The 26,638-nt window shown below is 40.0% G+C and overlaps 2 protein-coding genes and 1 long non-coding RNA gene across 6 annotated transcripts; 2 read left to right on the top strand and 1 right to left on the bottom strand.

Moving 5' to 3' along the window:
• The first annotated feature begins 5,557 nt into the window (after window positions 1-5,557).
• METTL9 (methyltransferase 9, His-X-His N1(pi)-histidine) lies at window positions 5,558-26,514 on the top strand. The gene is made up of 5 exons (XM_080387057.1): window positions 5,558-6,148; window positions 10,627-10,817; window positions 13,102-13,311; window positions 14,396-14,580; window positions 25,785-26,514. Exons 1-5 carry the CDS (start codon window positions 5,975-5,977, stop codon window positions 25,988-25,990), a joined length of 966 nt encoding a protein of 321 aa, XP_080243183.1. The 5' UTR covers window positions 5,558-5,974; the 3' UTR covers window positions 25,991-26,514.
• IGSF6 (immunoglobulin superfamily member 6) lies at window positions 7,449-25,766 on the bottom strand. Of its 4 annotated transcripts, XR_013928059.1 has the most exons (7): window positions 24,878-25,766; window positions 22,896-23,246; window positions 21,884-21,990; window positions 20,686-20,742; window positions 19,952-20,035; window positions 12,296-12,541; window positions 7,449-10,247 (listed from the first exon to the last, which is right to left on the bottom strand). XR_013928059.1 is itself a non-coding variant. In XM_080387060.1 (6 exons), the coding sequence occupies exons 1-6, from the start codon at window positions 24,942-24,944 to the stop codon at window positions 12,422-12,424; spliced, it is 786 nt and encodes a 261-aa protein (XP_080243186.1). In that variant the 5' UTR covers window positions 24,945-25,766; the 3' UTR covers window positions 12,170-12,421. The 4 variants fall into 4 exon arrangements, 3 of the variants coding, with proteins under 3 accessions (XP_080243186.1, XP_080243187.1, XP_080243188.1); XM_080387060.1 differs by lacking the exon at window positions 7,449-10,247 and having other exon boundaries at window positions 12,170-12,541; XM_080387061.1 differs by lacking the exons at window positions 7,449-10,247; window positions 12,296-12,541 and adding an exon at window positions 18,350-18,811 and having other exon boundaries at window positions 19,977-20,035; window positions 24,878-25,763.
• Window positions 10,824-12,290, top strand: LOC308063744. The gene is made up of 2 exons (XR_013928060.1): window positions 10,824-11,263; window positions 11,307-12,290. It is a non-coding gene; the product is annotated as an uncharacterized lncRNA (long non-coding RNA).
• Window positions 26,515-26,638: the final 124 nt, after the last annotated feature.

Raw genomic sequence — 26,638 nt, 5'->3', positions numbered from 1 at the left:
ACATTGTATAATAATATTAGCATGTTTGTAGTACTCCTGTTTAATAGTCTTTTTCCTCCAGTATATCCAGTGTGTAATTGTGTAATTGCTTAAGTATAATATAATCACTTCATTTTTATTCTTTGTTTTGCCTGGACAAACATAATTTTAGAAGCACCTCTCTTACAGGGTGCCAGTCACTTGGAAGTACAAGAAGATGCATTGTAAGTATCCTGATACTAAGGCTTTACATGTACTGTGAGAGGTGACTTGGAAAAGAAAGGAGTGTAAGAAGTTGCCTTGCATTTTGCATTTAATGAAGAGGTTTGAGATTTGAAATACCAGTGTTGAAAAACATAGTTTTTTTGTGCCTCAGTTTTTACATTTGCAGAGCAGAAACATTGTTTCCTTGCTTTTTTGAAGGGCAAAGTGCTTTCGAAGTGGTGAGTGAAAAAGTAGGATAGTATTGTTAAATATTTAGAAATCCAAATGAGCTCTTTGATAGGAATATGAAGATTTATGTTAAAATGTAAGAAGCCAGAAGTGTGATGAAGTTTTAAGCTGCATTATCTGTTTTTTATCTCTGTCTTGTCAGAGATACCATTATTCATTTGCACTGTACATGCTAACAGCATTATGTACACATACTAGTGTCACTTGTATTTACATACCCAAAGAATATTTACACAAATACCAGAGCAGATATGGACTGTGTGTTTAGATTCTGAATTTTAAAAGACTTACTGCATTGTATGTATGAAAGGCAGAAGGAGCAAAAGCCAAAGGACAAAAATCTGAAGAAATTTAAGTTAATGTGATCTTTGATTCATTATATGAAACAGTCTTCTCCTTGACAATTCCTTTAAAATGGTAATAAATAAAATAATTTTCTTTTTCTTTACTGTTTCTGTTATTTCCTAAATCTCCTATGTTCATCCTATCCTCATAGAATATATATTTTGATAGATGAAAATGTTATTGTTCCACAAATAGGGTTTCTTAGATGACTGTTTGTTACTTAGTTCTAACATTAAGTTATTAGAACATAGTGTACAACTGGGAGAGTACTGTGCTATACAACAGGAAAGCTAATAAGTGGTTTTACGAGTCCAAATTGTATCAAGAATTCTTTGCAATGATCAGGATTATTTTTTCTGAAAAACGTTTGGTAAAGATACCATTTTATTTGCTGAAATTAGAAAGGAGTAAGGGGTGGTATGACTGAAGGCAGTTTGAATAGCCACTATAAACTGCTGCATCTTTAGAATTCAGACAGGAAAAGTAAATTTTCAAAGTTTTCTAAGCAAGACAGCCTTCAGATACAAGAGGTTAACTGTGTAGAATAAGCTAGTTTAGAAAACTGATCTGAGAAATACAAATTATTTAATAGGTAAAATATTAATAATTTTGCAAATTTATTATTTATTTTTCTCTCATTTGTGTGTCCTATTTCTTTGGCTCTCAGGGCAGGAAAAAAAGTGTCTTTCATTGCACCAGTAGCCATTCCAAAAGAGGACTGGAAAACTGCTTTAAATTCAGGTGGTGGTCTTAATTAGAAGAATAGAAGGTTGGCAGTATGTTATGATTGACATCACTTTTTCTCCATTCCTCTGTCACCTACTAAACTTTGTTATCCTCTGCTAAACCTACATGATTGGTTTTGGCCATGAATCAAGTAAAGGATGATCAAAGGCAAAAGTTCAGTGTCTAGCAACAGCTGGTTTGTCTGCTTTCTCTCCTTATTAGCTAATAGTATTTGAGCTTTAAGTCCTGCTGTTGGAAAAATGCCCCAATTTAATCTTGATAATTTCAGTGTCTAAAACAGTCTTATAACTGAAAAAAAGGATTTAAGTGTGTATAATATAAAATACGAAATGCTGTGATAACTTCACAGAATGAGAAATTTGATGCTTGCATCCCATTCTTAGAGTTTCTCTATAAATTCTGATCATTTGGATTTTAATACACTGAATGAATTTTATATATTGAAAATCAATAGGTAAAAGTGTCTACTAGATTTAAAAGGATGTAATCCAATAGACCTTAAAGAATGTTAGTTTAATATAATAGTAATATATTGTTAGAGTGAAAACATTTAATAAACTACAACAAAGTATATTTAATTTTAGAGTAGGAAAAAATGAAATTTATGTTATATGGAGCTTACAGGCCTGCCTCTGTTGTACAACATGACCTTTCCAGTCTCCTGCTGTGCTGATTTTGGAACTGCTCAGTAATTCATGAATATACTATGTTGACATGGCTAGTAGGATGTTTACATTTGAATAGGGTTGTAAACTTAATGGGTGCTGTCAGGAAAGACAAGCAGGAAGGGAAGGAACAGTTAAGATAAGCCACATCTCCACAAATACTTCTGAGCTCTTGTAGAATTAAGCCAGCTCAGGGAAAAGCTCAGTGGTACATGCAGCCAAAAGAATTCTAGCTGGTTTTGTAAAAGAACATACAACTGAGGGGAAGTTGTCTTGGAGTGCTGGATAGACCCACAGCTGGGCTTCCAGGGTTGCCTTTGGGGGAGAGGATTTTAGATCATAGGCTCCCAGAAGGTCGGGGGTGGAAGGGACCTCTGGGGATCATCCAGCCCAGCCCCCGCCACAGCAGGGTCGCCTGGGGCAGGTCACACAGAGCCACATCCAGGCGGGTTCTGAACGTCTCCAGAGGAGGAGACAGCGCAGCCTCTGCGGGCAGCCTGTGCCCGTGCTCCGGCACCCTCCAGGGAAAGGAGTTCTGCCTCGTGTTCAGGTGGAGCTTCCAGTGCCGCACCTTGTGCCCGTTGCCCTTGTCCTGCCGCTGGGCACCACCGAAAAGAGCCCGGCCCCGTCCTCCTGGCACCTGCCCTTAAGGTGTTTGTAGACCTTGAGAAGCTCCCCTCAGCCTTCCCTGCTCCGGGCTGAACAGGCCCAGCTCCCTCAGCCTCCCCTCACAGGGGAGATGCTCCGGGCCCCCCATCACCTCCGCAGCCCCCGCTGGCCCCTCTCCAGCAGCTCCCTGTCTCTCCTGACCTGGGGAGCCCAGCACCGGACACCGCACTCCAGACGCGGCCTCACCAGGGCAGAGCAGAGGGGGGGATCCCCTCCCCCGTCCTGCTGGCCACGCTCCTCCTCGTGCACCCCGGGACACCACTGGCCTTCTGGGCCACACGGGCACGCTGCTGGCCCATGGGCAACGTGCTGCCCACCAGCACTGCCAGGCCCTTCTCCGCAGAGCTGCCCCCAGCAGCTCAGCCCCAGCCTGCACTGGCTGGTGTGTGGGATGGTTCCTCCCTTACCTATCTATCTAGATTTGTTTAGCTTGAAGACCTCTTTCTAGTAATCACTTTCTTACTAGAAGGGAAAGTTGTTTTATCGCTGTACTTGATTGGGAATATTGCAGATATTGCAGAGGAGAAAGTAGAAAAAGAGTGATTCCTTTTTTTCTGGAAATCCTCTCCCAGCACACTAATTGCTTTGAGTGATGTATACATACACTTACAAAAAATATAGTTTTCTGAGGTTGTCCAGCAATTGGTTACAATTCCACCAACCTATATGCAAATGACAATACATCAAAATTATTACCCAAATATGCATGGATAGTGCGTTCTTTATAGCCTGTCAAGAAAAATATGCTTAGTATACAACTACTGCAGCAAAATATTAATGACAAATATAACACTGGGTAGGAATTTTGAAAAAAATTATTAAAACATACTCAGGTTGTATACTAACAATACAAAGACAAAAACTAGTGTATTTCTTAATTTATTTGGTATGCAATTCTTTATCTGTATTTTACACATGATGAAATTTAGATATGTTTTCCTGTGAACAACATGTAACTAACCTGAAGCAATTTTATTTATTGGTTTACACATCGTGAGCAGATGTCTGTTTAAAAAGCAGCAAATTTAGCTTTTGTCATTTTGGATTTTGATTATAAAGTTGTTTTATTCCTGGAGGGAAAAAATAAGCTAATCTGTCTTTACAAACAAGAACATACATAAAAAGGAGAGTCCTAATCCAAAGCCAAATAAAAAGAAATAGACCAAAAAGGCATCTTAGCCCATCTAGCTTTTGGAGGAAAAAAAAATATCTTTGTGTGGAAAACTGTCTAAAGCTCTCATGTCAAAAACTTTCCTCAAGGATATTAAACATCAGTGAAAATGAACTGAACAGAAAAATCCTCTGGCAATATTTTGTTGTTGCCCTGGTTTTGCTGATTTCCCAGAATAAGCAAGGTTGGATGTGATCAGTGCTTGTTCAAAGGATCTTCCAAGTAGAAGCCATGATCCCACGGTGGCCTGACTTCCAGTGTCATCCTTACCAGGAAAGTAAGAGATGAGATTCCAGCCTTTCAAATCTGATCTAAAGGAAGGATATGGATTGCTTGTGGTTCTTAAGAAACATTTTCCTGAGATTAGAGATGATAACACTGATGCCATACTCTGCTGGAATTTGATTAATGAGATCGGCTTTGTCTAGATTTTCTTTCAGTTCCAGTGGTACCCAGTATTCCTCACTTTCTATGCTATTACCACAAAAACCCCGTGTTTATTAGAGTATACATGAGAACAGCCGTACCTAACCCAAACCCACGGCTTTTGTTCTAGCAAAGGCAGTGCTGCCGGATGAAAAGCCAAAAGATGTTTATTCAGCTTAACCTGTCCAAGATTAAAATGTTCCGATAAACCCTGCCTGTTCTAGCCTAGCCTTCCTCTGTAGGGCATTAATTGCGTTAAGGATACATTTGTACCCACTAGCCTCCCTTACAGCCCGCTGCATCCCCATGCGTAGAAATAGGATGGGGGAGGCTGAAGCTCCTTGTTTCCCTGCCCACACGATGACTTCTACTTCCTCTGCATGCACATCCCACAGCTTCAGCAAAGAAAATCCTGGCCCAAGGGCCTTAGATCCTCCTGTGCAGTGACCCATGCTCCTGCTGCAGAGTCCAGGCCGTGAGCTTTGTGAAGGCTTTATAAAACAAAATGTTGCAGAAATTCCACATGAGCAGTAAGGTTTAACTGAGCCATTGCAAAATAGTTATTTACAAGAATAGCAATGTCTGAGGGCGTGAAGCCGAATTTTGTGTTTCAGCTGTAGCCTTTCATCTGCAGGTAGAAGTCCCTTTTAAAGGGTAAACCCTGTAACGACCCAATTTATCCTTAAATGACCGTGGTTTAGGTTTTTTTAGGAATCTCATCGCCTCTGTGCTTATTGGCCTCAAATGTCTGTGTACAGGGAAAACCTGAAGATCATGGAAACCAAGCACAGCTCAAGGCCAAGCACCACCTCCATCCTCCAGCAATTACTGCTGCAGCAGCCCAGAGTTTCTCTGGTTGGTGAACTCTTCGCAAAATTTTGAAAAGAACGGCACCAATTCCAGGGAGGCCGTTTGGACTAAGGTTAACCTGAGCTACCAAGGCGGTGAGGTATGCCTGGCGATGCCAGGATTAGGAGCCGGGAGCGCGGCAGGCACAGCGAGCGCCCACCGGGACCGGCCGCCCTTCCCTCAGCGCCGCGGCCGCCGCGCCCCCGGCTCCCGCCCAGGGCGCTCTGCGCACGCGCAGCGCGTGTGGCAGGGCGGTGCCAAGCACGTGCCCGCTGAGAGCCCGGCGGAGCCCCGCTGAGGGGGTGCCCGTGGGCGGCCGCCGCCGGTGACCGGAGCGGGGCGGGAGGAGGGTGCCGACGGCGGGGGCGGGCAGCTGCCGCCGCCAGCTGCCCCGCTCGGGTTTGAAAGCGGCGCCCCACGGCCCCGCCCGCTCCGTGATTGGCGAGAGAAAGGGAGGGAGCGGGTGCGCGCCAGGCCCCGGCGTGTCGCAGTGAAGCCGTCCGGCCGGGCCCCGCTGCCGCGGCGCCGCGCGTTCCGCCCCGAGCGTGTGTGCGGGGCCCCGGAGGGGAGCCGCGCCGAGCTGGGCGAGTTGCGTGCTGCCGGCGCCGCCGCTGCCATGGAGAGGGGAGGCGGCGGCAGCGGGAGGGGGTGACTCCGCGCCCCTTCCCCGATGAGACTGTGGCTGGGCTGGCTGGGCTGCTACACCCTGTTCCTGTGGGTGCTGAGGAGGAGGATGTGGTCTGGCCCTGCCAGGTACCTGAGGAGCCCTTTATCCAGGTCCCTCTACGTGAATATGATGGGCAGCCACAGCCAGCCAGCCCCGGGCGCCAGGGAGAACCACCAGGTACAGCCCCAGAGGCAGCCGCCCTTCCCGCCCCTCCCCTCCCCCACCCCGCCTTCCCTCCCCGTGCCCGCGGGGCCGGGCTGGGCGGGGGGTCCCCGGGTCCCCCCACACCCCCCACACCCCGGGCGCTCCGCCGCGGGCAGCGGGCCGGGGCTCCTCGTTCGCCGGGGCGCCCTGAGGTACCGTCCGCCGCGGGGCGGGGGATCGGGGCGGGCTGCGGGCTGAGGGGGGCACCGCGCCGGGCAGCGCCAGACAAAGAGAGGGAACGGCTCGGTCCTGCCGCGGAAAAGTTGCCGTGTTGCCCGCCCTGCGGGACGCGGCCGGGGTCGCTGAGGTGCCGGGGGCGCCCAGCCGCGGGGGGCCGGCGGCCGGGACGGCGGGCTCGGGTGCCCGCCGCGGGGGGGTGTCGCGGCGAGCCCGGCGAGACGGGGGGCAGCGCCGTGTCCCCACACCGGCCTGGGGGGGTGTCGGGACGGCGGCCCGGGCTGCCCGCCGCCGGTTTGCCTTCTCCTGGCGGGCTCTGGCCGAGTGAAGTTTGCAGGTGGTGGGGAGTGGGGGTGGTAATCGCAGAGGCGGTTTTAATTAGTGCTGGTGTGTCTAGAGGAAATTAAAAGTGAGCAGCCGGGAAGCTGCGAAGCTTACGGCGGCCTGGGAACGGTGTTAGGTGGCAAACTGGAGATGAGTTTGCGATGTGATACGGCTGCGGTGAAAGGTTAGTGCTATGTTTGGCCGGTGTAGGCACATGGATTAGTACTTTGTGGCGGAGTTAGGGACTGTACCCTGGCAGTGTCATGGGGGTGCGATAGGGCTGCATCGGGAACGTGTTCAGAGATGCGCCACGTTTTACCAAAATGCTGCTGAAACTCTTGACAGGAGTTCAGAAGGGCTGATAAAAACACCTAGTGCTGACAGAAGATACTGACTTAGTATAAGTAAAATATACAGAGCCGAGCTAATGAAGAAGACATAGCATAAATACTTGAGAACTGCTCTACAAGGGAAGAACATATTTATGCACCATAATTCTTCAGCTTTTCTCTTACTCAAGCTTTTTAGTGTTCTGGGTGGGCACTGACACCCAGAATCTTGCTACTGATTCTTGTGGTTGCTGGGATTTAATGACCACAGTTTGGATTGTTCAGTACCTAAGTACAAAGAGATGCAGAATTTAGATTTACAGAAAGAACTTCTGGTGAACAAAGAAAATCTGAAAGTCTTTTGTCTTGTTTAAAAGCTGTACTAGAAAGATAAGTTCAACCAAGGAAATGTGTTATGGAGATGATTATGCCATTCACAGGTGGATGGTCTGTATACTTTATACTTATATACTATATACTTATACATACTCTCCTTTTGTAGTTTATTTGATCTATATTTTAACCCTAAAGTATTGATTATTTAGTAAGATTTTATGATTACTGAGTTTGTGGGGTTACTTGTAAGTGTTGAGGCCCAGGTACTTTCACTCTCCACAGTTCTACTGACTTCATCAGTTTTACATAAGTTATCTAAAAGAACATTTTCTTCCTTTCACTAATATTAAGCAAGAGTTGTCAATAATTGTAATCTTTATTATAATGAAGTTCTTAATTTCTTTCAAGATTTTTGTGCTGTAGGTTTTCTACTGTTATGCTGTAAGGCACTGATACACTTTCTGTCATGAAGCTGGTGGTCTGAAAAGGGCTCTTCATATATTGTACATGGAAGAAAATTCTGGAAGTAGTTCCAGAACTAAGCTGTTTTGCACAGGTTTTGTCATTTGAAATTTGCATTGGTTTTGTCCTGTGTTGCCTTTTCTTTTGATTTTTAACTTTTTATAGTTTGCTATTATTTCTGTTATTATTATGTATATCTATTGTTATGTAGGTAGTTGCCAATAAACTTACTGGCAAGATTAACCATGAAGAAGTTAAAGGAGGTCAGTGAGCAGTACGTTATTTCTGGGAACAAGCTTCTTTTCTCACAATTATCACCATCATCATTCTGCCAGTGGTTATGGCAAGATACATCAATATTTAGGTGTCTTAAAAGACATGTAGAACTGTTCGTTTCCATGGTCTGATCCTGGAACAACAGATGACAGTTCAGGGCAGAGCCAAGGTGTATGAGCTCAGGTACAGCATACCTATAGTCATATTGCTAATGGAAACAAAGCCTGTGTTTCCCAAAGCCTTGATAGTTGGATACATTTTCTTCTGGATTGAAAATGACAATACACTGGAAAAGGTAGATCATTTGAGCCACCCCAAATGTGTTCGGTGTAACAAGGCAGCAGCCTCACAAATTAACCAGATACATATCCTGGTGTTCTCCTCAGCTCCTCTGGATTGTTCACTTCTGCCAGGCTCTTGAAATTGGCTTCTGAAGATGTGTAGACAAAGTATGCAGGCTGGTGGTTTTTCATGACTCACCAGGGATCCCTTTTAGGTATCCCTGGACTATGCAGCTTCATATAACTAGCACTGTGCTACAGTGAGAAAAGAAAATGGGTAAATCGGCAGTCTTGGGGATCCTTGTGCCAGGCTCTATCATGTGGTACAGACTAGCTCAAAATCAGGTTTTTAGAGGAAAGGCTGACTGACTTGTGCTACCTACCACTGTGTTTGAAAGTGCAGTTGAGAGCCTGATTCTGCCAGAAACGTACCCATTAGAAAGTGGGTTTCAAAGTAAACCTGAGCAGGCGTATGTTCGCTCCTTGGCTGAAGGGTCTTGATGTCCCTTGCTACTTTGGGTCAGTGTTTAATGGAGCCCCTGTTTATGAATCTGTCATAATGATCTTGGTGCGGCTGTGTACTCCCCTCTGCTTGTTGGCATTGTCACTGTGAAGCAGCAGGACACTGGAATTACAATCCTGTCCCATTATTATTTGAATTACAGTAGTGACTGGAAGTCCCATTGTGCTGAACACTGTGCAAATATGCATTAAGTGACTGTTCCTCCCCTGACAAGGTACAACAAATGTGAATGGATCAGGGTGTGAGCATGCATTTTGCATAGTATGGCTATAGACAGAGTCCTCGGTCTTAAAAGTGTTGGGGAGTTTGCCCACCTGACTGCTGTCCTTCTACATGCATTTTTACAAGATGCTGTTAAAACTTTCCAGTTTCTCTTTAAGATACTTACAACTCCCTATCTACACAATAAACACATGCAGCCAGATTAAGGAACATTATTGCAAGATCTGAGGGGGAGATACGAGAGTGTTAGCTGTAGGGAATAATTCTTGATATTAGAACACAGACAGAATGGCATTAGGGATTCTGTGAGAAGGTCTGACAATAACTCTGCATAAGTGTAGGAGAGTGAAAAATAATAGCAATGTTCTTAATTAAAATTACATTTAAAACTTTTTATTGTAACTTCTGCATGTTGAGTGGAGGGGATTTTTAGCTTGGCATTGCAACCTAGTAATGAACAACCTTTTGAATTTTATTATCACTGCTAATATTCCAGAATCCTGCAGCATTAGAAGCATTTGCTGGAGGTGCAGAGGGTGGCTGTGAGGGTTCTAAAATACCAGAATTTCTAAACATTTGCCTTGTTTTGCACAAGTCTTTTGCATTTAAAATTATGTAAAGCAAGTATTAAAAAAGGAGTTTAGGTATGCCTTACACATGGGTAGTAAAATAGTAGGATTTGTATGGTTTATTACTTTTCCAGCTACATTTGATACCAAGAAGGAGTGTTCACTTTCTTTAGAATTAATTGAACAATAGCTTGTATACCAGAGTTAGGTTAGTTTGTATAGGAGTGGTTGTTACCAGGTAACACAAGCTGAAGGGAGTAATTGGCTCCTTTTGGCTTGGGCTTTAGATTTTACCAATATGAAAATATAGAACTGCCTTTCAGCTGATACTGATGGCTTTCTAAATGTGGGAACCTGCTCCTTTGTTTAGTAGAGATGCTGGGAGGCAGCTACATAAACATAATTGTTTTGAAAGACTTGTGGACCTGCTTGTTGGTACTGGTAAGTGAAGAAACGTAGTCCAGCAGTGCTGTAAGACAAACAAGCAGTGGTATAAAGTATTGATTGGATTCTTTATCTCCTTTCCTGGAAAAATATTGCAAATACTCTCGCTGATTTCTTTCCAGAGGATGCCTAGGGAAAAGTTGAGAATGAGTTGGTAGAGAGAAAACAATGTTATCCCGCTTAATACTATTTTATCAGTATGGTGCTGTTCCACAGAGGACCTGTGTTTGCTTTCTAGGGAATTTACTCTGTAGAGTTCTTCAAAGTACAGGGTAATAATTGAGACAAAAATTAAAAGCATTGTTTCTTAGCAAGTAATCAATCCTCATTTGATTACAATTCAATTCTAAGTTAAATTAATCCAGGAGCTTGTTAAAAAGTCTGTAGGTAAACCTAAATTTTTGTATTTATGGAAATTAATAATAGCCTTCCATGTATTCAGTTTGTTTTAACTACTTCTGGTTTTATATTGCTGAACTTCTTAATGATCCTTTATCTCTTTCTCTAGTGGTATGTCTGCAACACAGAACAGTTGTCTGAATCCCTTCAGCCTATTTTTGTCCAGAGTTACCTTGACCAAGGAACACAGATCTTCTTAAACAACAGCATTGAGAAATCAGGCTGGCTGTTTATCCAGCTCTATCACTCTTTTGTGTCCTCAATTTTTAGCCTCTTTATGTCTAGAACATCTATCAATGGGTAAGTGAAAACTCAATCTTAGGTAAACTAAATAGAGTTTGGATTTAGAGTTTTCAAGTCTTTAGTCCTACCCCTTGATCTGTCAGCTTTTCTTAAATTTGTAGTTTTCCCTTTGCCAGCCTAACAGATCTGAAATGCCCTACTGCGCTCTTCACACCTAACCCTTTGAATTGAAGAATACCATTTCCAGTATGGGGGCACAGAGGAGGTAATGGCAATTAATAAGAGACAGTCAGAGGACTCTAATTGTATTTTATAACCATTACCTGTATTAATTTCCTTCTGAGTAAGAGTGCTCTCTTTGTCTCTTTCTCTGCTTTCTTTCCTCACCCTCCTCCCCGACCTTGCCCTTTACCTACTGCCTTGGTTACTGTTGCGATTGTCCTCATTGAAGGTGGCAGTATCCAGTCAGTTTTGTATTGCATCTAAAACTCTTCTACTAGAGAGTGTGTGCACAACCACTAGCAAACCTAGGCGGATTTCTAAAAGGTGCAGAAGCTGGCTGTGTTGTGTCTGATAACACTAATGTGGAACAGAATTTTGTCCTTTCTCTTACTCTGTAAAACTTAAGTTCACCTCAATTTGTGTGTAAGCTGTACTTGAACAGGTAACTTCTGATGTAACGTGTTTGAGTGATGAAACATCAGGAAGGCAGGAAAAGAGAAGCTTATAAACCCATATTCTCCTAGTGTTATTGCATCCATCTCTTTTGTGACTGCAGGGGAGTTTAGCTGTTTGTGGGTGCTTTAGTATTTCTTCCAAAAAAGACAGTGCCTTTTTTTGCTCGTGTCAACCCATTCAGATGTATGTTTAACAGCTTATTGGTTTTGACCTTAGGAAGTATGCATTTTGTTACATTTACCTGATTTCTCCACCGTCCCCACCTCTGCGCACACTACATACTTCTGCACAGTCTGATATGAGGATAGTAGCTGTCTGCTAAGGCTAGAAAAATAATCTTTTCCCTTATTTTCTAACCAGATGATTTCATGAGCTTCCCTGCGGTGTTCTTAGTTACTTGTAGCTTTATATAAAGGTTTCTTTGGTCTCCTCTTCCTCCTTTCTCTTCTATTTTTTTTCAAAGGCTCTCCAGTGCTTTGAATAACACCTCATAGTGCTGTTAGGAATAATAGCTATGAGCCAATTATGCAGTGTGGACTGACACAACTGTGCTGCAAGGGGGCCCTACTTAAATTGGCTGTATTCTGTTTATTTTTATACATTTAATATCCTGCGTTAGTTTTTTCTGTATGGCTTTTGTATACTCTGTTTTATGTATTTGTTTCTTTGTTTTTTAGTATGGTCAATCTTTCCTAGGCTGCCTCCTTTTCACAGTTTTTTTTATTCCTTGATTCTTTTTATCTTTGTTTACCTTTTTTTTTTTTTTTTTTTTTTTTGCCTCCTTGAATGTAAAAGATTTCTGTTTGTTGTCTTTAACCTGCCATCCAACATTAGTTTAAATAATAGTATTTACCTACCTTCAGTCTATTACTGACCAGTTCTTCTTCCTCTGCTTGTTCTCCTAACTCTTTCATCCTCTGAAGTCTGCTATGACAGCTGAAATCTGTCACTGTGTAGTCTTCTAACAGTTACGGGCAGGTATGTCACTGACTTGATCCGTAAGGAATCCAACTGTCACCTCTACCCAATTCCTTAATGAGTTGCCTGTTTTCTATTCCACAGCTCTTCATGTTGAATGCAGGATCTGCAGATAGCAGCAAAAGCTGTTGTAATATAAAATTTAAAAAATATCTTTTGATACTCCAGCAGTGTTACCTCCATTCTTTCTTTAAATCTGTTCCCTTGCTTCCCTCCTAGTTCTACATCCTATTCCTCATTCATTGTGCATAGTTCTGCATCTGCAGCCATTTTATTTCTTCTGTTATTTTATCTTTTTTCTTTTTCAAGGTAGGTGGCAGAGATTCAAATCTGCAAATGTGACAAATAAGGTTCAGCCTTTATCTTTCCCTCCCTTTCTCTCCCTCCTCCGCTCTTTTTTTTTTTTTTTTTTTATGTGATCATTTTCTTGAGCTGCACCCCATGAGCTCTTCCTTACCTAATCACATTCCTCCTGAAGTCTTAACCACTGTAATTGCATGTGGCTATGTGTTTGATCTCTGACAAGTGCAAGGCAAGTTGAACTAGATTTAAAATTTATCTGGGCAGTGACCTTGTCTACTATTATGTGTGACTGGTTGCTGCCCAAAGCACATTCTAAATCGCTTCATTGTCCTTCCCGTTAAAGTTTGTACAAAATTGGTCATTTCTTGTTTTTACATTTCAGGTTGCTTGGAAGGGGTTCAATGTTTGTGTTTTCCCCAGAACAATTTCAAAGACTGCTTAAAATAAATCCGGAATGGAAGTCCCACAGACTTCTTGATTTAGGGGCTGGGGATGGAGAAGTCACAAAAGTCATGAGTCCTCACTTTGAAGAAATCTATGCCACTGAATTGTCTGAAACTATGATATGGCAGCTTCAGAAGAAGAAATACAGGTATTGTACTGAATGCTTCCTACATCCTTTATATCAGACATTACAGCACGGTAATCTATTAGTAATATTTAATGCATGTTCAGTATTTTCAGTCAGTTCTTCTATTGTGTGATCATTATGGAAAAGGTTATCTTGTACAAAAGCTGGAAAACAAACACATCTGATGTTCCCTCTTACCAGTACTTTTGTTATGTGGATATTCCCTATATCAGTTAAGACAAAATAGGTAATAACAGTTTTGAAATCTCTTTCTTCATAGCTTGCATAAATTGCTTTAATCAAGGGAGTCAGAAAGATGAAATTCCGATGAACAGTCTATCTGAACTGTCCAAAAGTCTAAGAGGAAGACACAGGTACTGCAGAAAAAGCAAACTAAATCCTGGTAATAGGGATACCTCAATAATCTGTGTCTGTCTAATCCCACAGTACAGATAATCTTTATTCTTCCTATGCTTAGCTCCAGCTGTTAAGACTGAATTAATACTTAATAACAAAAACCTCAGCACTTTCGGAACTTTGTTCATGTACTCGTTGCAGCTCCTGGAGGTTCCTGCAGGCAGTAAATCTAGTCTTGTTGAGTAATGATGAGTATTTCAGGCACTATATCCCTAGATTTCAACCCAAAGAATGAAGAAACTATAGGTTTCTTTTCTTCAGCTGTCTTTGAGTGGAAACATAAAAGCTGCTTTGCAGTCCAGGTTTGCACAGTGGTAAGTCAGAGTGGATAGAATGCAAGCCATTTATCCTATTGCACCTTTGTTGTTCCTTGAATAAAACTGAAAATTCTTCTCTAGGACAACACGTTTTTTTAAAATACCTAGCGTTTTGATTTTTGTCTCCTTTTATTGACTGGTGATTGTAAGACAATATGAAGGTTCATAAGGCTGGATATATAGCCATGCCCATTGTTGATTTAGTTTTCTTTTCCAAAAGACCAGAAGCATCATGTCTGTCTCTTCTCGCTGCCTAGGTAGCTGACCTTAGCTGTACTATCAACATATCCACACGGAATTTTTGTTTTCAGTGGTTCTCTCTGAACTTAGCTTGTGTTTCAGACTGTATCTCTTTCTTTTTCCCTTTGTAGGGTGCTTGGTATAAATGAGTGGCAAAACACAGGATTTCAGTATGATGTTATCAGCTGTTTGAATTTGCTGGATCGCTGTGATCAACCACTGACTGTATTAAAAGATATTAGAAGTGTACTGGAGCCAACTAGAGGCAGAGTCATTCTAGCATTAGTTCTGCCATTTCACCCCTATGTGGAAAATGGTAAGTACACAGCTTAATAGCTGTTTAGGTAGGTAAAGAAAAAAACTTGTAGGATATAGTATCCCAAATTAAATGTATAATAAATAATTGGCATGTTTGTATTTGTGCATGTTCAGAAGTCTGAATTTATAGGTAAATAGGCCACATGATGTCAGCAGTTTTCTTAATTCCCCAACATAGGTTGTTGGCACCAACAAAAAGCTCAAATATTGAAGTTACATATCCTGTTCTGCGGATTGCCACATTTGAGCTGTGTTGGAGCAACATGGGAAAACTGATCTCTGATTAGGGCCCTCTGCTGCTGTCATATAGGTAACCCCAGTTGTCTCTAGTGACTGACTGAGGAAAACCATCAGAACTGTCTGTAATGCTGAATAGAGCAGTTCAGGTCAAGCTGTGTCAAGTGTTCCAGATGAACCGCACCTAAAAATTCATAGGGGGATAATGTTCACTTTCCAACATGAGCTCTCAAAGTGAACTGTAGACCCCTGTGGTCATGGTTTAACCCCAGCCAACAACTAAGTACCACACAGCTGCTCGCTCACTCACTCCCACAGTGTGCCACCACCCCCCCTGCAGTGGGATGGGGAGGAGAATCAGGAAAAAGGTAAAACTTGTGGGTTGAGTTAAGAACAATTTAATAATGGAAATTAAATAAAATAAAAATAATTGTAATGAGGAGGAGAGAAGAATAAAACCTAAAGGGAAAAAACCCAAGCGATGCACAATGCAACTACCTGCCACCTGCTGACCGAAGCCCAGCCAGACCCTGAGCAGCGATCAGCAGGCCCTCGCCATCTCCCCCCCAGTTTATGTGCTGAGCGTGACATTCTATGGTATGGAATATCCCTCTGTCTAGTTTGGGTCCTGGCTCTGCTCCATCTCAGCTTCTTGTGCACCCGCTCACTGGCAGAGCATGGGAAACTTGAAAAGTCCTTGATTTAGAGTAAGCACTACTTAGCAAACATCATTCTGTTATCAATATTATTCTCATGCTAAATCCAAATCACAGCGTTGTACCAGCTACTAAGAAGAAAAGTAACTATCCCAGTGGAAACCAGGACAGTCTAGTAATACAAAGCATCAGCCACTATTTATATTGTATTAGTAGCTGGAATAAAAAAGTAAAATTAGTGCCAAAACTCCCATTATTTCCCCTAGTTGCATTTTAAAGAAGTATATGAGAGATTTGCAAATGAATCTGTCCTTACAACTAAGCTTCAAAAGAGCCTAGAAACCTTTTTTTACGTGTCTGTCTATGATTGCGGATTCAGGCTGAGGCACTGTAAAGGTAGTTTGAATTCCAGAAGGCTGGTGTTCATCAGTCATCATTTGGACACTGGCTCTCCTTGAGTATTAAGACTTGTCTGTGGCAAGGCATGTATGCCTAGAAAATACAGAACTAATAACCGTAACATTTGGGCAATCAAAAATGCACCAAATCTCTTTTTCTCTTTTTATACACCAGTGGTGATTTGGTGGGAGGAGGAAGGGGGGGGAGGTTTTAAGTACAGAAACAGTGCTGTCAGATGAAGAATTGCTTAAAGTACAGTGTTTGAGCATATAATTTTGTAACTGTTCTGAAAAGTAGTAAGTCTTAAATGAGATGGGGGGGTTGACTTAACACATCTGTATAGTATATCAGGCATATTTAGTTATAGCTTCTTGTTCCTATAATGTGGAACAATATGGCTTCCTCTTTCTAAAATTTATAATTCCAGATAACAGCAGTATCGTTCTAGCCTTTCGTTGACATATCAGAAGTAGAAATTGTGAATTTATTTGCGTGGCTTTCTTGTGTGTGTGCCTTCAAACTATGTGCCATTGTGTTTTGCAACTGCTTTTGCACTCAACATCCACTTTTCTGTGTGTTGTTGGGTAACCATGTGATAGACCACGTGCAACTTCCTGGCTTAACAGGAGGTGGATAAATTAAGGAAGAAACTACTTTTAAGTGCACTTAATCTTTCATCATTGATCTCCTACAGTATGCTGGGAGGAGAATAGTGTGTTAAATTTCTAAATCCCAAGGGACTGGGAACCTGTTCTGTGATTGTTGAACTCTGTCGTTGCTATTGTTGAAAGTTGAAATGTGTTGTAAGATGTCTTGTAAACCAAAGTCATACTTCTGTTTGTGATGGTGAATTGTAGCAGATTAGTCATTTTGCTTAAGGTAGTTTTGTTTCCTTAATATGTTCTGAAACTTAAAAACATACTCAGTTTATCTGTTTACTACTGTTACGGGTATGGGCCCATATGAGTTAGCACACACAAAAGTTACTGTCATTCCACTGAAGCTTTCCCACTTAAGATCTGTTTAACTCTAGTCTAAAGAAATAGACTGCCAGACTGTCTTAATGATGTACAAAATGATTTTGGAATTTCATTATTTTCATTCAGCCTTTCTACGCGATGATACATTTTGAAAAGTGTTAGATATGTACATATGCTTTATATTTAACAAAAAAAATAGTTGGAACACTCAAAGAGGAGAACATTTCATGGCTCAAGTAACTTCTTGTAGCAGCTAATTAAAAACAGTTTGGACCTGCCTAGAGAGACTTATGAATTTTAGAGGGGGGGAACAAATGGAGAAGAGATGAGGCAGGTAACATGTTTGATCAGTGCATAGATCAGTTTCTAGAAATGGAGGAATAGCTTTAATTAAAACAAGATATTTGAGTTATTGCATGTAACGTAATGGGAGGGTAATTGTTAGAAGTGTCTGTGTGAATGGTTAAGAGAACAAAGCAAGGTGGAGGAGGAGGTGAAATATATTTCTGTGCTTACTGTTTCTGGAATTACACTGACACCTAGAGTCCAGAGTAGCTTAATCATAGACTTTCTGGGACTCTTCAGAATTTTATTTTCAACATCCACAACAATAAGTAGTGCACTTACTGCACATGTCTAAATTTGATAAGTAAGCCAGATGAAGAATATTAGACTACTCACATAAAGAACATGTATTATTATAGCTATATTTTTGATAGGTATCCCATAAAATCCTTTGCATTTCCTAATATAGACATCATTTATATAAAGGCATTATTAGATAATATATGACTAGACTGGTTTAAGTTTCTCTAGAATAAAAACAAGAGAGGCCATACTTCAGAAGTAGTAAACCCTAGCAGCCTGGGATTGTGAAAATTTCTTGTTGAGCATGTTAATGTCCTTGTGATTGATTAGAAGGGTTAAGAAAAGAAAAGTGTTGATTCTGTCTTCCCAGAAATACTTGCTGCTAAATTGAGCTGGAAACATGGTACTGTGCTAGATGGACCCTTGCTTTGTCTCAGTTGTCAGTTCTCATCTCGCTGAAATGAGAAATGCTGTTTCATTTGTTAAACAAAGCCTTGCTTTATTTAAATGATGATAAAAATAGTATACTACCTATTCAAGGTACGGAATATCTGTGTTTGTGTTTGTATCTGTGTTGAACAGGGATGTAGAGGCAAAAGTTGGTGTTCCAGGTAGTCTTGACTTCAGATAATAGGACTGGAAGATGGGGGTTTCTGTCTAGCAAGTGAATTTTAGTATAGCAGGAGCAACCTTCTTACTATGACCACTACTTTCCTTCTATAAATAGGCTAGGAAGGAACTCCCATCCCAAATGAGCTTTACCATGATAGTAAATGCATCTCTACTGTCTGTTTTTTCTGTTTGCTTGTCTATAGAACACATAAGTTTTGCTCTGTTTAAGCTGCTCAGTAATGGTCCGTGCACCTGTACATCGATAACTATCACACTAACATGACTAAAACCAGAATTTCACCTATGAAATGAGTTTATTTTCTGTTGCTGTCAATCATCATACATCTTTCACAAATGCTCAATTCATGTAAAAGGAATACATGTAAATTTATGTAAAGAGAAAAAGACACAGAATTAAATCTAAACTGAAAAAGAAAACTTTTGTGAAGCATTAGCAGTCATCTTATGAAAGATGAAGTCTTTTCCCATGGTTCTTGTTCTTGCAGAATGGAAAATTGAAGTAATATATAGTGTAAATGTAATGTACAATGCACTTGGTTTTGGCGATCTGTTTAGAAAATACTTTTGAAGAACACTGCCCTGCAAGCTTTTCTCCTCTCCCTTTAAAGCAAAGGAAGTATGTAAAGAAGCTTAACTCTTTCATCTGCCCCTTTGCTTGCATGAAGAGTACTGAACAAATCTGAACTGCCACACATGCTCATCTGTTCTGATAAACAGTGTTATCTTCCACATCATCCTAGGGGAAAAATATAGAAGTGTTTTGTTAGTGATGTGAACTTTTTTTTTATAAAGACAGAATTTCCTTTTTGAGGCAAGCTCCATCCCTTTACTGTTTCAGTAAACTCCTTTCTCCCTGCTTAATCCAGTTGCTTTTGTCCACATGTCATCCACAGGATTCAAAATGTATTTCTTTTCCTCTTGGCTTTTCCTAATCTCCAGGGAACACAGAGGCAGTAAAACATAGCCCTTGTTTTCACTGTGTTCATATCTGATGCTCAAACCAAGAATCGGGTCACGTCAACAGGGTCTTGGAAGTCTTTAAAGGGGTAATCATAGAGGAAAACAATAGGGGCTATACGGAATTAAATGAAGTAAAAATGTATAAAAATGTTTGACTTTGTTCTATTTCTTTTGTTTCTCCTTGCATCTCTGAAGTGGTGTGGTGCATGCTCAGAACCGGGCAAAATTTATGCTGTTCCTCAAGAAAAGCAACATTTTTGAAGCAGGATTTTGAAGCCATTTTCTTTGCTTGCAAATACATGACTGCTAAAGTGAGGGGTTTTTTGTAACTTAGATGGCACATGCAAAATTATTGTTATATAGTCATATAAGACTCATGGACATAAATTTGATGAAATAAGTTGTGTGTGGCTTTACCTGGTGAGGTTGAATGCTTAGTTTAGGCTCTGTATGTTGAAGGAGGGGGAAATACGTCGAAGAATGTTGTAGAGCTTTTACAACAGTTTAGTTACATTTCTGTCACCTAGTTACTCTGGGCTAAGGGAGCAAGGGGAACTACAATTGCAGTATTTTTCAAAACTGAACTCTTAATAACTCTATGCATTTTACCAGACGGTCCAGAATAACTTGTTGAGACATCTTCTTGGCAAAACACAAATCTATAGAACATTTAATTTCTAAATGTACATACATTCTATAAGGTATATAGTATCTTATATATATATGCAATTGTAAATGTATGGCCATTTAGAATGCTTTATAATATCTTTGACTGTTGTGCAGAGTATTTTGTTTAGACCTTTGTCAACTTTAAAAAAAGAAAAATGTATTTCTAGAGGAAGTAGAAATGGTATACTCCTAAAAACTCAGCTTCTGTTTTTATCAATATTGAAATTTAGGAGAGATAGGTACTCACAGGCTGTTGGCAATGTTCAGCATACCTCTGCTTTTGAAGTTCTTGGGCTATTGCTTGAAAAACTTTTCGTCCGCTACAGATTTTCTGCAAATTATTTAAAATATTTTAGGTCAGTGCTACATTTGAAGTGGGGGGAGACATCCTTTTTTACCTTTTATAATTCTGATTTTTTTTCCCTGTGTATGTTTTTGGAATGTTATTTAATAACACTTTAAGAACATTGGCCTTGGCAGGCAGTAGGGTTTAAAATTACATTAATATTACATCTCTTAACATATATACCTTCTGTACTGGATATTTAAAAGTGTAACTTCTGATTTTTATTCAAGAATACATGGTGATAGAGGTTCTTAATAGACTTGTTTTATATACATTAGGGCTTACCTGAATGCACCATTTCAACAAACAAAAAATTAATAGCAAAACTTGTTATTTTCAGAAGTTCTAACAGAATTTACTTAAAACCTAAAGGAAGATGGTATTAGATACGGCCTTTACATAGACTGACTTTGTCCTGTATCCAATTCATTAAAAATAAATTATCAGTTAAAATTGGTTAAATGTAGATTTATTAACTAGTTTTGTGCAAATCTGAGGTGAAGCCTTAACAGCTCTGAATGTCTCTTTAACTGAATCATCAATTAATCACAAAATTGATGCCCAGTATACTTTAAAACAGCAGGGTGGAAAAAAAGCTCCGAATCGCTAAAAAAGCAAACAAAGTGATGACATACACTGTTCTCTGGTCTTTGGTCTTCATTCCCGCTTCTCTTTAGCAGCTTTGGTTTTAACTGGAGGGAGGGATAATAAAATGAAAAATTATTAAAACATAAGATGAGAAGCCAGCTGCTAAGGTGGTAGAATAGTTAAAAGCGTTGCTCTTCTACAACATCAGTTGGTAGGTAAAAGTCTTTCGTTAGATCAGCGTATACCATTGGAAAAACTGCAGAAGTTTTCAAGCATGTAAAGCCTTTTTCAGCTTCTGGTACTAGAAGTTTCAAGTATTTTTGCTTTGAGTACAGTGGGACCTGCCTGAAGCACTACCCAATTCTCAAAAATAAACTAATGGCATCATGGATACCAGTTTTTAATTTTTAAAGATTTTTCCCACATACTACTCGACCCCATTTAAAGAAAAGCAAAAATGAAAAAGACTGTTCTGTCTGTATGCTCAGACAGTGATCACTACAGCAAAGAACCATTTCACCATATTATAGCACTTAGTCCTCACTCTCATGTCAGCATCTCATTATTATGTAAAGATTCCAGTTGCAGCTTTGGATGTTTGTTTTTAACTAAACACAAATTTTGTTCAAGATTAAAAATAAATAGATAAATTTTAGAAAATAAATTCAGTAGTTATGTAACTTTTAATGAGGCACATTTTAATGTGCTTGTTTTCTATAAGCATAAAACTTCTTCCAAATCTCTGATATTTTAAATTTTACCAAGGTCTCTCATCTGTATATGTGTGGTATATGAGTAGAATTTCATTACACAAGCAAAGTCAGTCTGCAGTAACTTTACTGCAGCTCTCACAGATACTTTGACATTAAATATAAATTACCTTTACTGGAAACAAAGAGTTGATGACTTACGATGGTACTTCCTAGGTTTGCTTTTTGAGCGTGCTATGATAGATAATCTCCAACTTGCTGGTTAGTACTCTCAGGATAATTTTAACTTTAGAATACCTAGTCTTTTAGACACTTTACTGAAAAAAGAAAATTTGGTTGCTATTGGGAGTACAGGTATGTGCCACACAAGAGTTTGCAGATGCGTGCAGCATATGAACTTCCAACTAACCACTGTTTTAAAACTTAAATCATAAAAATTATGGAATCTAGGAATGTCTTTTTATTCTCCTTATGGAGATGTAAATCTAAGCAGTTTAAAAAATGAACAAAATCAGAAAAATCACTTTGAGCCTACCTTGTAGACTACAAAGAATGTGAATACAGTAGTGCTGTATAGAAACAGTAATGATGAGGCGATGATCATGAAGATGAGTTTTCCATTGCTGATCTGCTTCTCTGCTCCTTCATTAAAAGTGAGTGTTAGAATAAAGGACAGTTCTTCTGATTCACATAATTTTCTTAAAATTCTGCATTTCAGCCCCCTTCCTCTGAGGAATTAAAGACCTTACACCCGTCAGTATTTTTCTGGTTCATTTTCAGTCCAAATTCCTCGGTGAGATCACTTTTGTTTCCTGGAATGTTTGCAAGGGCAATGGAGACTTGTTATTTTTGATTATGAACCATTCCTTTAGGGGTAGACAGAGAATGGAATCCAGTTTTCTGCTCTCGTAAAGGAATATCTGAATAAAGCTTTTGTTCAGAAATGCAATTAGATGAAGGAAGGAAGGAATATAGGGAAAGTAATAATCCAGCTAGGGTTTTGTTTTGGTTTTTTGCTATTTTAGGTATGTAGAACTGAAATGTAGTTAATGAAGTTTCATCACTTTTTTTAACTAGAAGGCAAATGATGCAAAGGTTCAGAACTAAAACTTTTTTCAGGTTGGCCCAGTGAATCCCCAGTTCTGAGACCCTGTACTCTGCTGCATCTATTTCCACTAAAAGTCAGTTTCTCTACTTCCCATTTTTCTGTTGATACTTCCTTTCTGATAGCCATTAAAGTCTTTTATGTAAGAGGATGTAGAGTGTGGTTAGATAACATGAGTACAAAACTTCTTTCTTTTGTAGAATTCTAGAGTCGTTTGCATCATATGACAGAACAGTCTAATTAGCAAATGAGGTTAATATCCTTATTTGTAGAATCCCTCCATGGTTTTACTATTGATATTTTGATACAGACATACTGCTCCTAACAGTTTTGTTGGTATTTCCATCTTAAATGCCATTCTTGAAAGTGTACATAATGACAATATTTAGGAAAGAGAATTTATTTCTTAGAGTACTTCACTAAGAAGGAATGATCAACTGACCTGTCTTTGTTAGTACTGTTCCATCTCCTGTTTGTTTAGAATGGGGTGAACTTGAATCTAGAAATGCTATTCCACAGATATAAACAGCATTGTCATCTACAGTTAGATCATTGATCTGAAGTGAACTATTATTTCCTGATAAATGTACTGTGTACTTCTGATGATCTGTGCATCCAGGAGTACACAAATCCTGATGTTCATTAGTTAAAAAGCGAAACCATAGAACTTGAGGTGGGGTTGAGGAGCATCCAGAGGCAGAGAAAGCGCATGTGAGGAACACCGTGTGCATGGAGTAGTCAGCTTCCTGATATCTGGGTTGTGTTACGGTGACTCTGCAGATATCTGTAGCACCTGTTGAGAGTAAACAATTGGCGATGTGAGGGACAGTTATAAAGCAGGGCACAATGTAAAAGAAAATAAGATACTTCTGGTTCATTCGAGAAAAGGTGGGAGGAAAGGAGGAAAAACAACTGTGTTTCAAACTTGAAATTTTTAAGGTTGTTTCCAGCAAACTTTTCTTTTAGCCAATACCTACAGCTTGCCCATGTGTTCATTTAACAGTTTTGCCTATGTGGTAATGTGCTTAGGTTTCTGTTTTTCTGAGTAAGTGGAGAGAAGATTCACGTATCTGAAATAATGTGCATGTCGTCTTGGGCTCTGGAGAAGACCGAAAGAGTACTTTGTGTAGTTCCCTGCCTCAGATTTAGTCCTGAGTGTTTTGGGAATTTAGGGGGGTAATGGACAGTGTGTGTGTATCATGTGCCATAACTGTAGATGCTCCATGGAGTAGTTCTGCAAGGGTTTCGCTCTCCTCTACTGATGCTGATCTGAGTCAAGTGAGACAGCCTGATGACAGGCAGTGGAAATGACATAGAGACATTTCTAATTTAGGAGTTTCATAACATTGATTAGAATTCATCATAGTTTCCTAGAGAGTCTTCCACTTAATCACATACATTGACTCTGGGTTTCTAAGGATAATAATATTGCTTGTTAGTTCTGACATTTAAAAATGTGTGCAGAAAAAATGGGAAGGTTAATCAGAGAAGAGAATTCTAATTAAGGAACTGAAATGTAATGTTTAATGTGACTGGTCTGGGATTATTTTTTTCTAAGTCCTTATTGAAATCCATATTTTAAATACTGTTTTAGTATATTTAATTTTATTCAAATAAACCGCTTAATCATTTAAACAAGGAGATTGAGATTACTGCAGTGAAAATGAAGGTAGTAGCTCAACAGCACCTTTTTCTACTTCCTAAAAAATAATAAATAAAAAGAAAAATAAACTGAAGTCTCTTAATCTGCTGCTGATACACAATTTATAAGCCTGTCCACGGTAGACAATCAGCCTTGGCCCTGCATTTTTCTCACTGAGTGTTTTATGGACCAACTCCAAGCAGATTCAGTGTCTGTGACTTCTACAGGAACAAAATGAAGCTCTACTACTCTTGTCAGATCAACATCAGAACCATTCCATAGTAGCTACAGCAATCTGAAGATTGTGGTAATATAGGTTGTTGGTGTACTTGGGCCCTGTATAGTGAAAGGCAGTTAGCTTGTGCTCCTGCAGTTGATCTTCTTTCCTACCTTACTCTAGGGCTCTGGGTGGCTTTGCAGAGCAGACCTCATGGCTTCAGTTCATGTAGATACTGTCTGCTGGACTTCCCAAACCCCTCCCAAACAAGCACAGCTGCACTGAAACCACGCTGCTGGAGCATTCTTTGCAGGGAAGTGCAGTAGTATTTGACCCAGAAATCATAGCTTACAGGAGCATTTCAGGCTTTTGGAAGAAAAAGCATTTGCTAACAGTTGCTTAATTTGGAAGTTGTATGAAGATAGCAGAAGTTAGCTTGATTCTCAGCAAAACTTTTCACCACTCTTATTTTGTGGCTATGCTGCAAATCGTAACCACAGCATTTTCAATCTTGTTTAACTGCTATCACATGGGAAAACAGAAGAAGTTTAAAAAAAAGTCTTACCAGTACCGTACAGAATCCAGTCAAATGCCAGCATTATCACATTTTTTAACTGGCGCAAAGATGCCATTTCTCGTGTGTCTCTTGAAATGATTCTGCTTGAAGGAAGAGGAACTTAGGAAATCTCTGGAGTTGCAGAACCATCTGCATCACAAGATTTAGAACTTCCTGTTTAGAAGGGTGTTTACTATTGCATTTAGCAAATTGCTTAAAGGTACAGACCAAACCAGGTAACATTTGTTATTTGCGGATGACATTACTCGGAAAATGAGTGAAGCATTTTAGATTTTGAACTTCTGAGAGTTGTACCTGTAATCCTTCAGGTTATTCTGTTGGATATAACAAATGACAACATGGCTTTTAGCATGCTACGAGTGTTGGGCTTCTTAGTTTTATGTGACCCTAAGCAGTCTTTACTGTGTCAGCTAGTAGGTGGCCACTGGAGTAACAAATATTCTGTAGCAACCCATTATAATGTGGTGGTCTACTAATGGAAGCTTCACAGCTAATCATAATTTTCAACTTGCTGGCTTTATTTGCTATAATTACCTGAAGCCATCTTTGGCCAAACAGGGGACATAAAGAAGAGATTTTATAATGCTGGAAAATATCTTCATTAAATTGTCTGTCTGTCCATGTCTGCTGAACACCAGCCTCACTAGTGGAAATTACTTTTCAGCCAGTCTTGGAACTGCTAATTAAAAATGTAACAAAAGATAATCTTAAGAAGGAGCTGCTTCTGAACAATAGGCAAAAACTTGAACTGATCTTACTCTACAGTTGGCTTGCTGACATCCTATCTGGAGTGGAATTGAATACAATCTGTGTAATCTGCTTTCTCTAAGAAAATGCAACGCAAAATAAAGTTGTTTTTTTTAATAATTTAAACAAAACTGTTCTGTTTTCTCAGTAGGTGGCAAGTGGGAAAAACCCTCAGAAGTTTTGGAAATCAAAGGGCACACTTGGGAAGAACAGGTGAATAGCCTGCCAGAAGTTTTCAGTAAAGCTGGTTTTGCCATAGAGGCTTTCACCAGACTGCCATACCTCTGTGAAGGTGACATGTATAATGACTACTATGTACTAGATGATGCTGTTTTTGTCCTCAAGCCAGTGTAAGCGTGTATGAAGTAAATCTTCAGAATCTAACACAAGAAGCAGCCTCTGAAAGAGGGGTTTGATTTATGGTTACTTAAAGGGAGGGAATTCGGGGACTGCCATGCTAAAGAAATACCATGTAAGAAATTTAAAGGCCAAAATACTAATGTATTTCTTTGTAGTGCGATTAGGAAAAAAAGGTTGTTTTTTAAACAGACTCTTCAGTTGAGAATTTCTTTTTTACCAGCTCTTAAACCAACAATGCATTTTGCAATCCAGCAGTAATGGGGGATATTTTTTTTTATTCTTACCTGCAACAGGGATCAGATCCAAACAAAAGCAATAGTCCTAATAATGATGAAACTGATACAATGTGAACTGTTGTTAAAGAAATCAAGAGAAATCTGGCAATAAAGTTATCCATTCAGTTCAAGCCTTGTTGAATATAAACTGTTGAAATGGATGTTCTTCCATGCTGTTACTTTCTCTCTTACTGTCATTCTTCACATGTTTTTAATCATGCTAATAAACTTTTTTTGAGATGATGTTTTGCATTAACTTTTGTGTTCATTTTTGTAACCAGTCATGCTTGTTTGCAGCAACTGCTCTTTGTGTTGAGAGTCAAGCTCTCAGTAGCAGCACAACCTTGTGTTTATTTAAACAGCATTT

Source organism: Falco punctatus (genome assembly GCF_963210335.1).
Source record: "Falco punctatus genome assembly, chromosome: 4".
NCBI classification, from domain to species: Eukaryota; Metazoa; Chordata; class Aves; order Falconiformes; family Falconidae; genus Falco; species Falco punctatus.
The sequence above is the reverse complement of the archived record's forward strand: the minus strand, read 5'-3'. Positions and strand labels throughout refer to the sequence as shown.

Coding starts and splice junctions, on each gene's coding strand:
- METTL9 (XM_080387057.1), top strand. CDS start 5,975: ATGAGACTGTGGCTGGGCTGGCTGGGCTGCTACACCCTGTTCCTGTGG. Junction 13,312..14,395: donor CTTCAGAAGAAGAAATACAG/GTATTGTACTGA, acceptor TTCCCTTTGTAG/GGTGCTTGGTATAAATGAGT. Junction 14,581..25,784: donor TCACCCCTATGTGGAAAATG/GTAAGTACACAG, acceptor CTGTTTTCTCAG/TAGGTGGCAAGTGGGAAAAA.
- IGSF6 (XM_080387060.1), bottom strand. CDS start 24,944: ATGGCATCTTTGCGCCAGTTAAAAAATGTGATAATGCTGGCATTTGAC. Junction 21,991..22,895: donor AACAGTACTAACAAAGACAG/GTCAGTTGATCA, acceptor CTTTTAATGAAG/GAGCAGAGAAGCAGATCAGC. Junction 20,743..21,883: donor CATTCTTTGTAGTCTACAAG/GTAGGCTCAAAG, acceptor CCCTCCCTCCAG/TTAAAACCAAAGCTGCTAAA.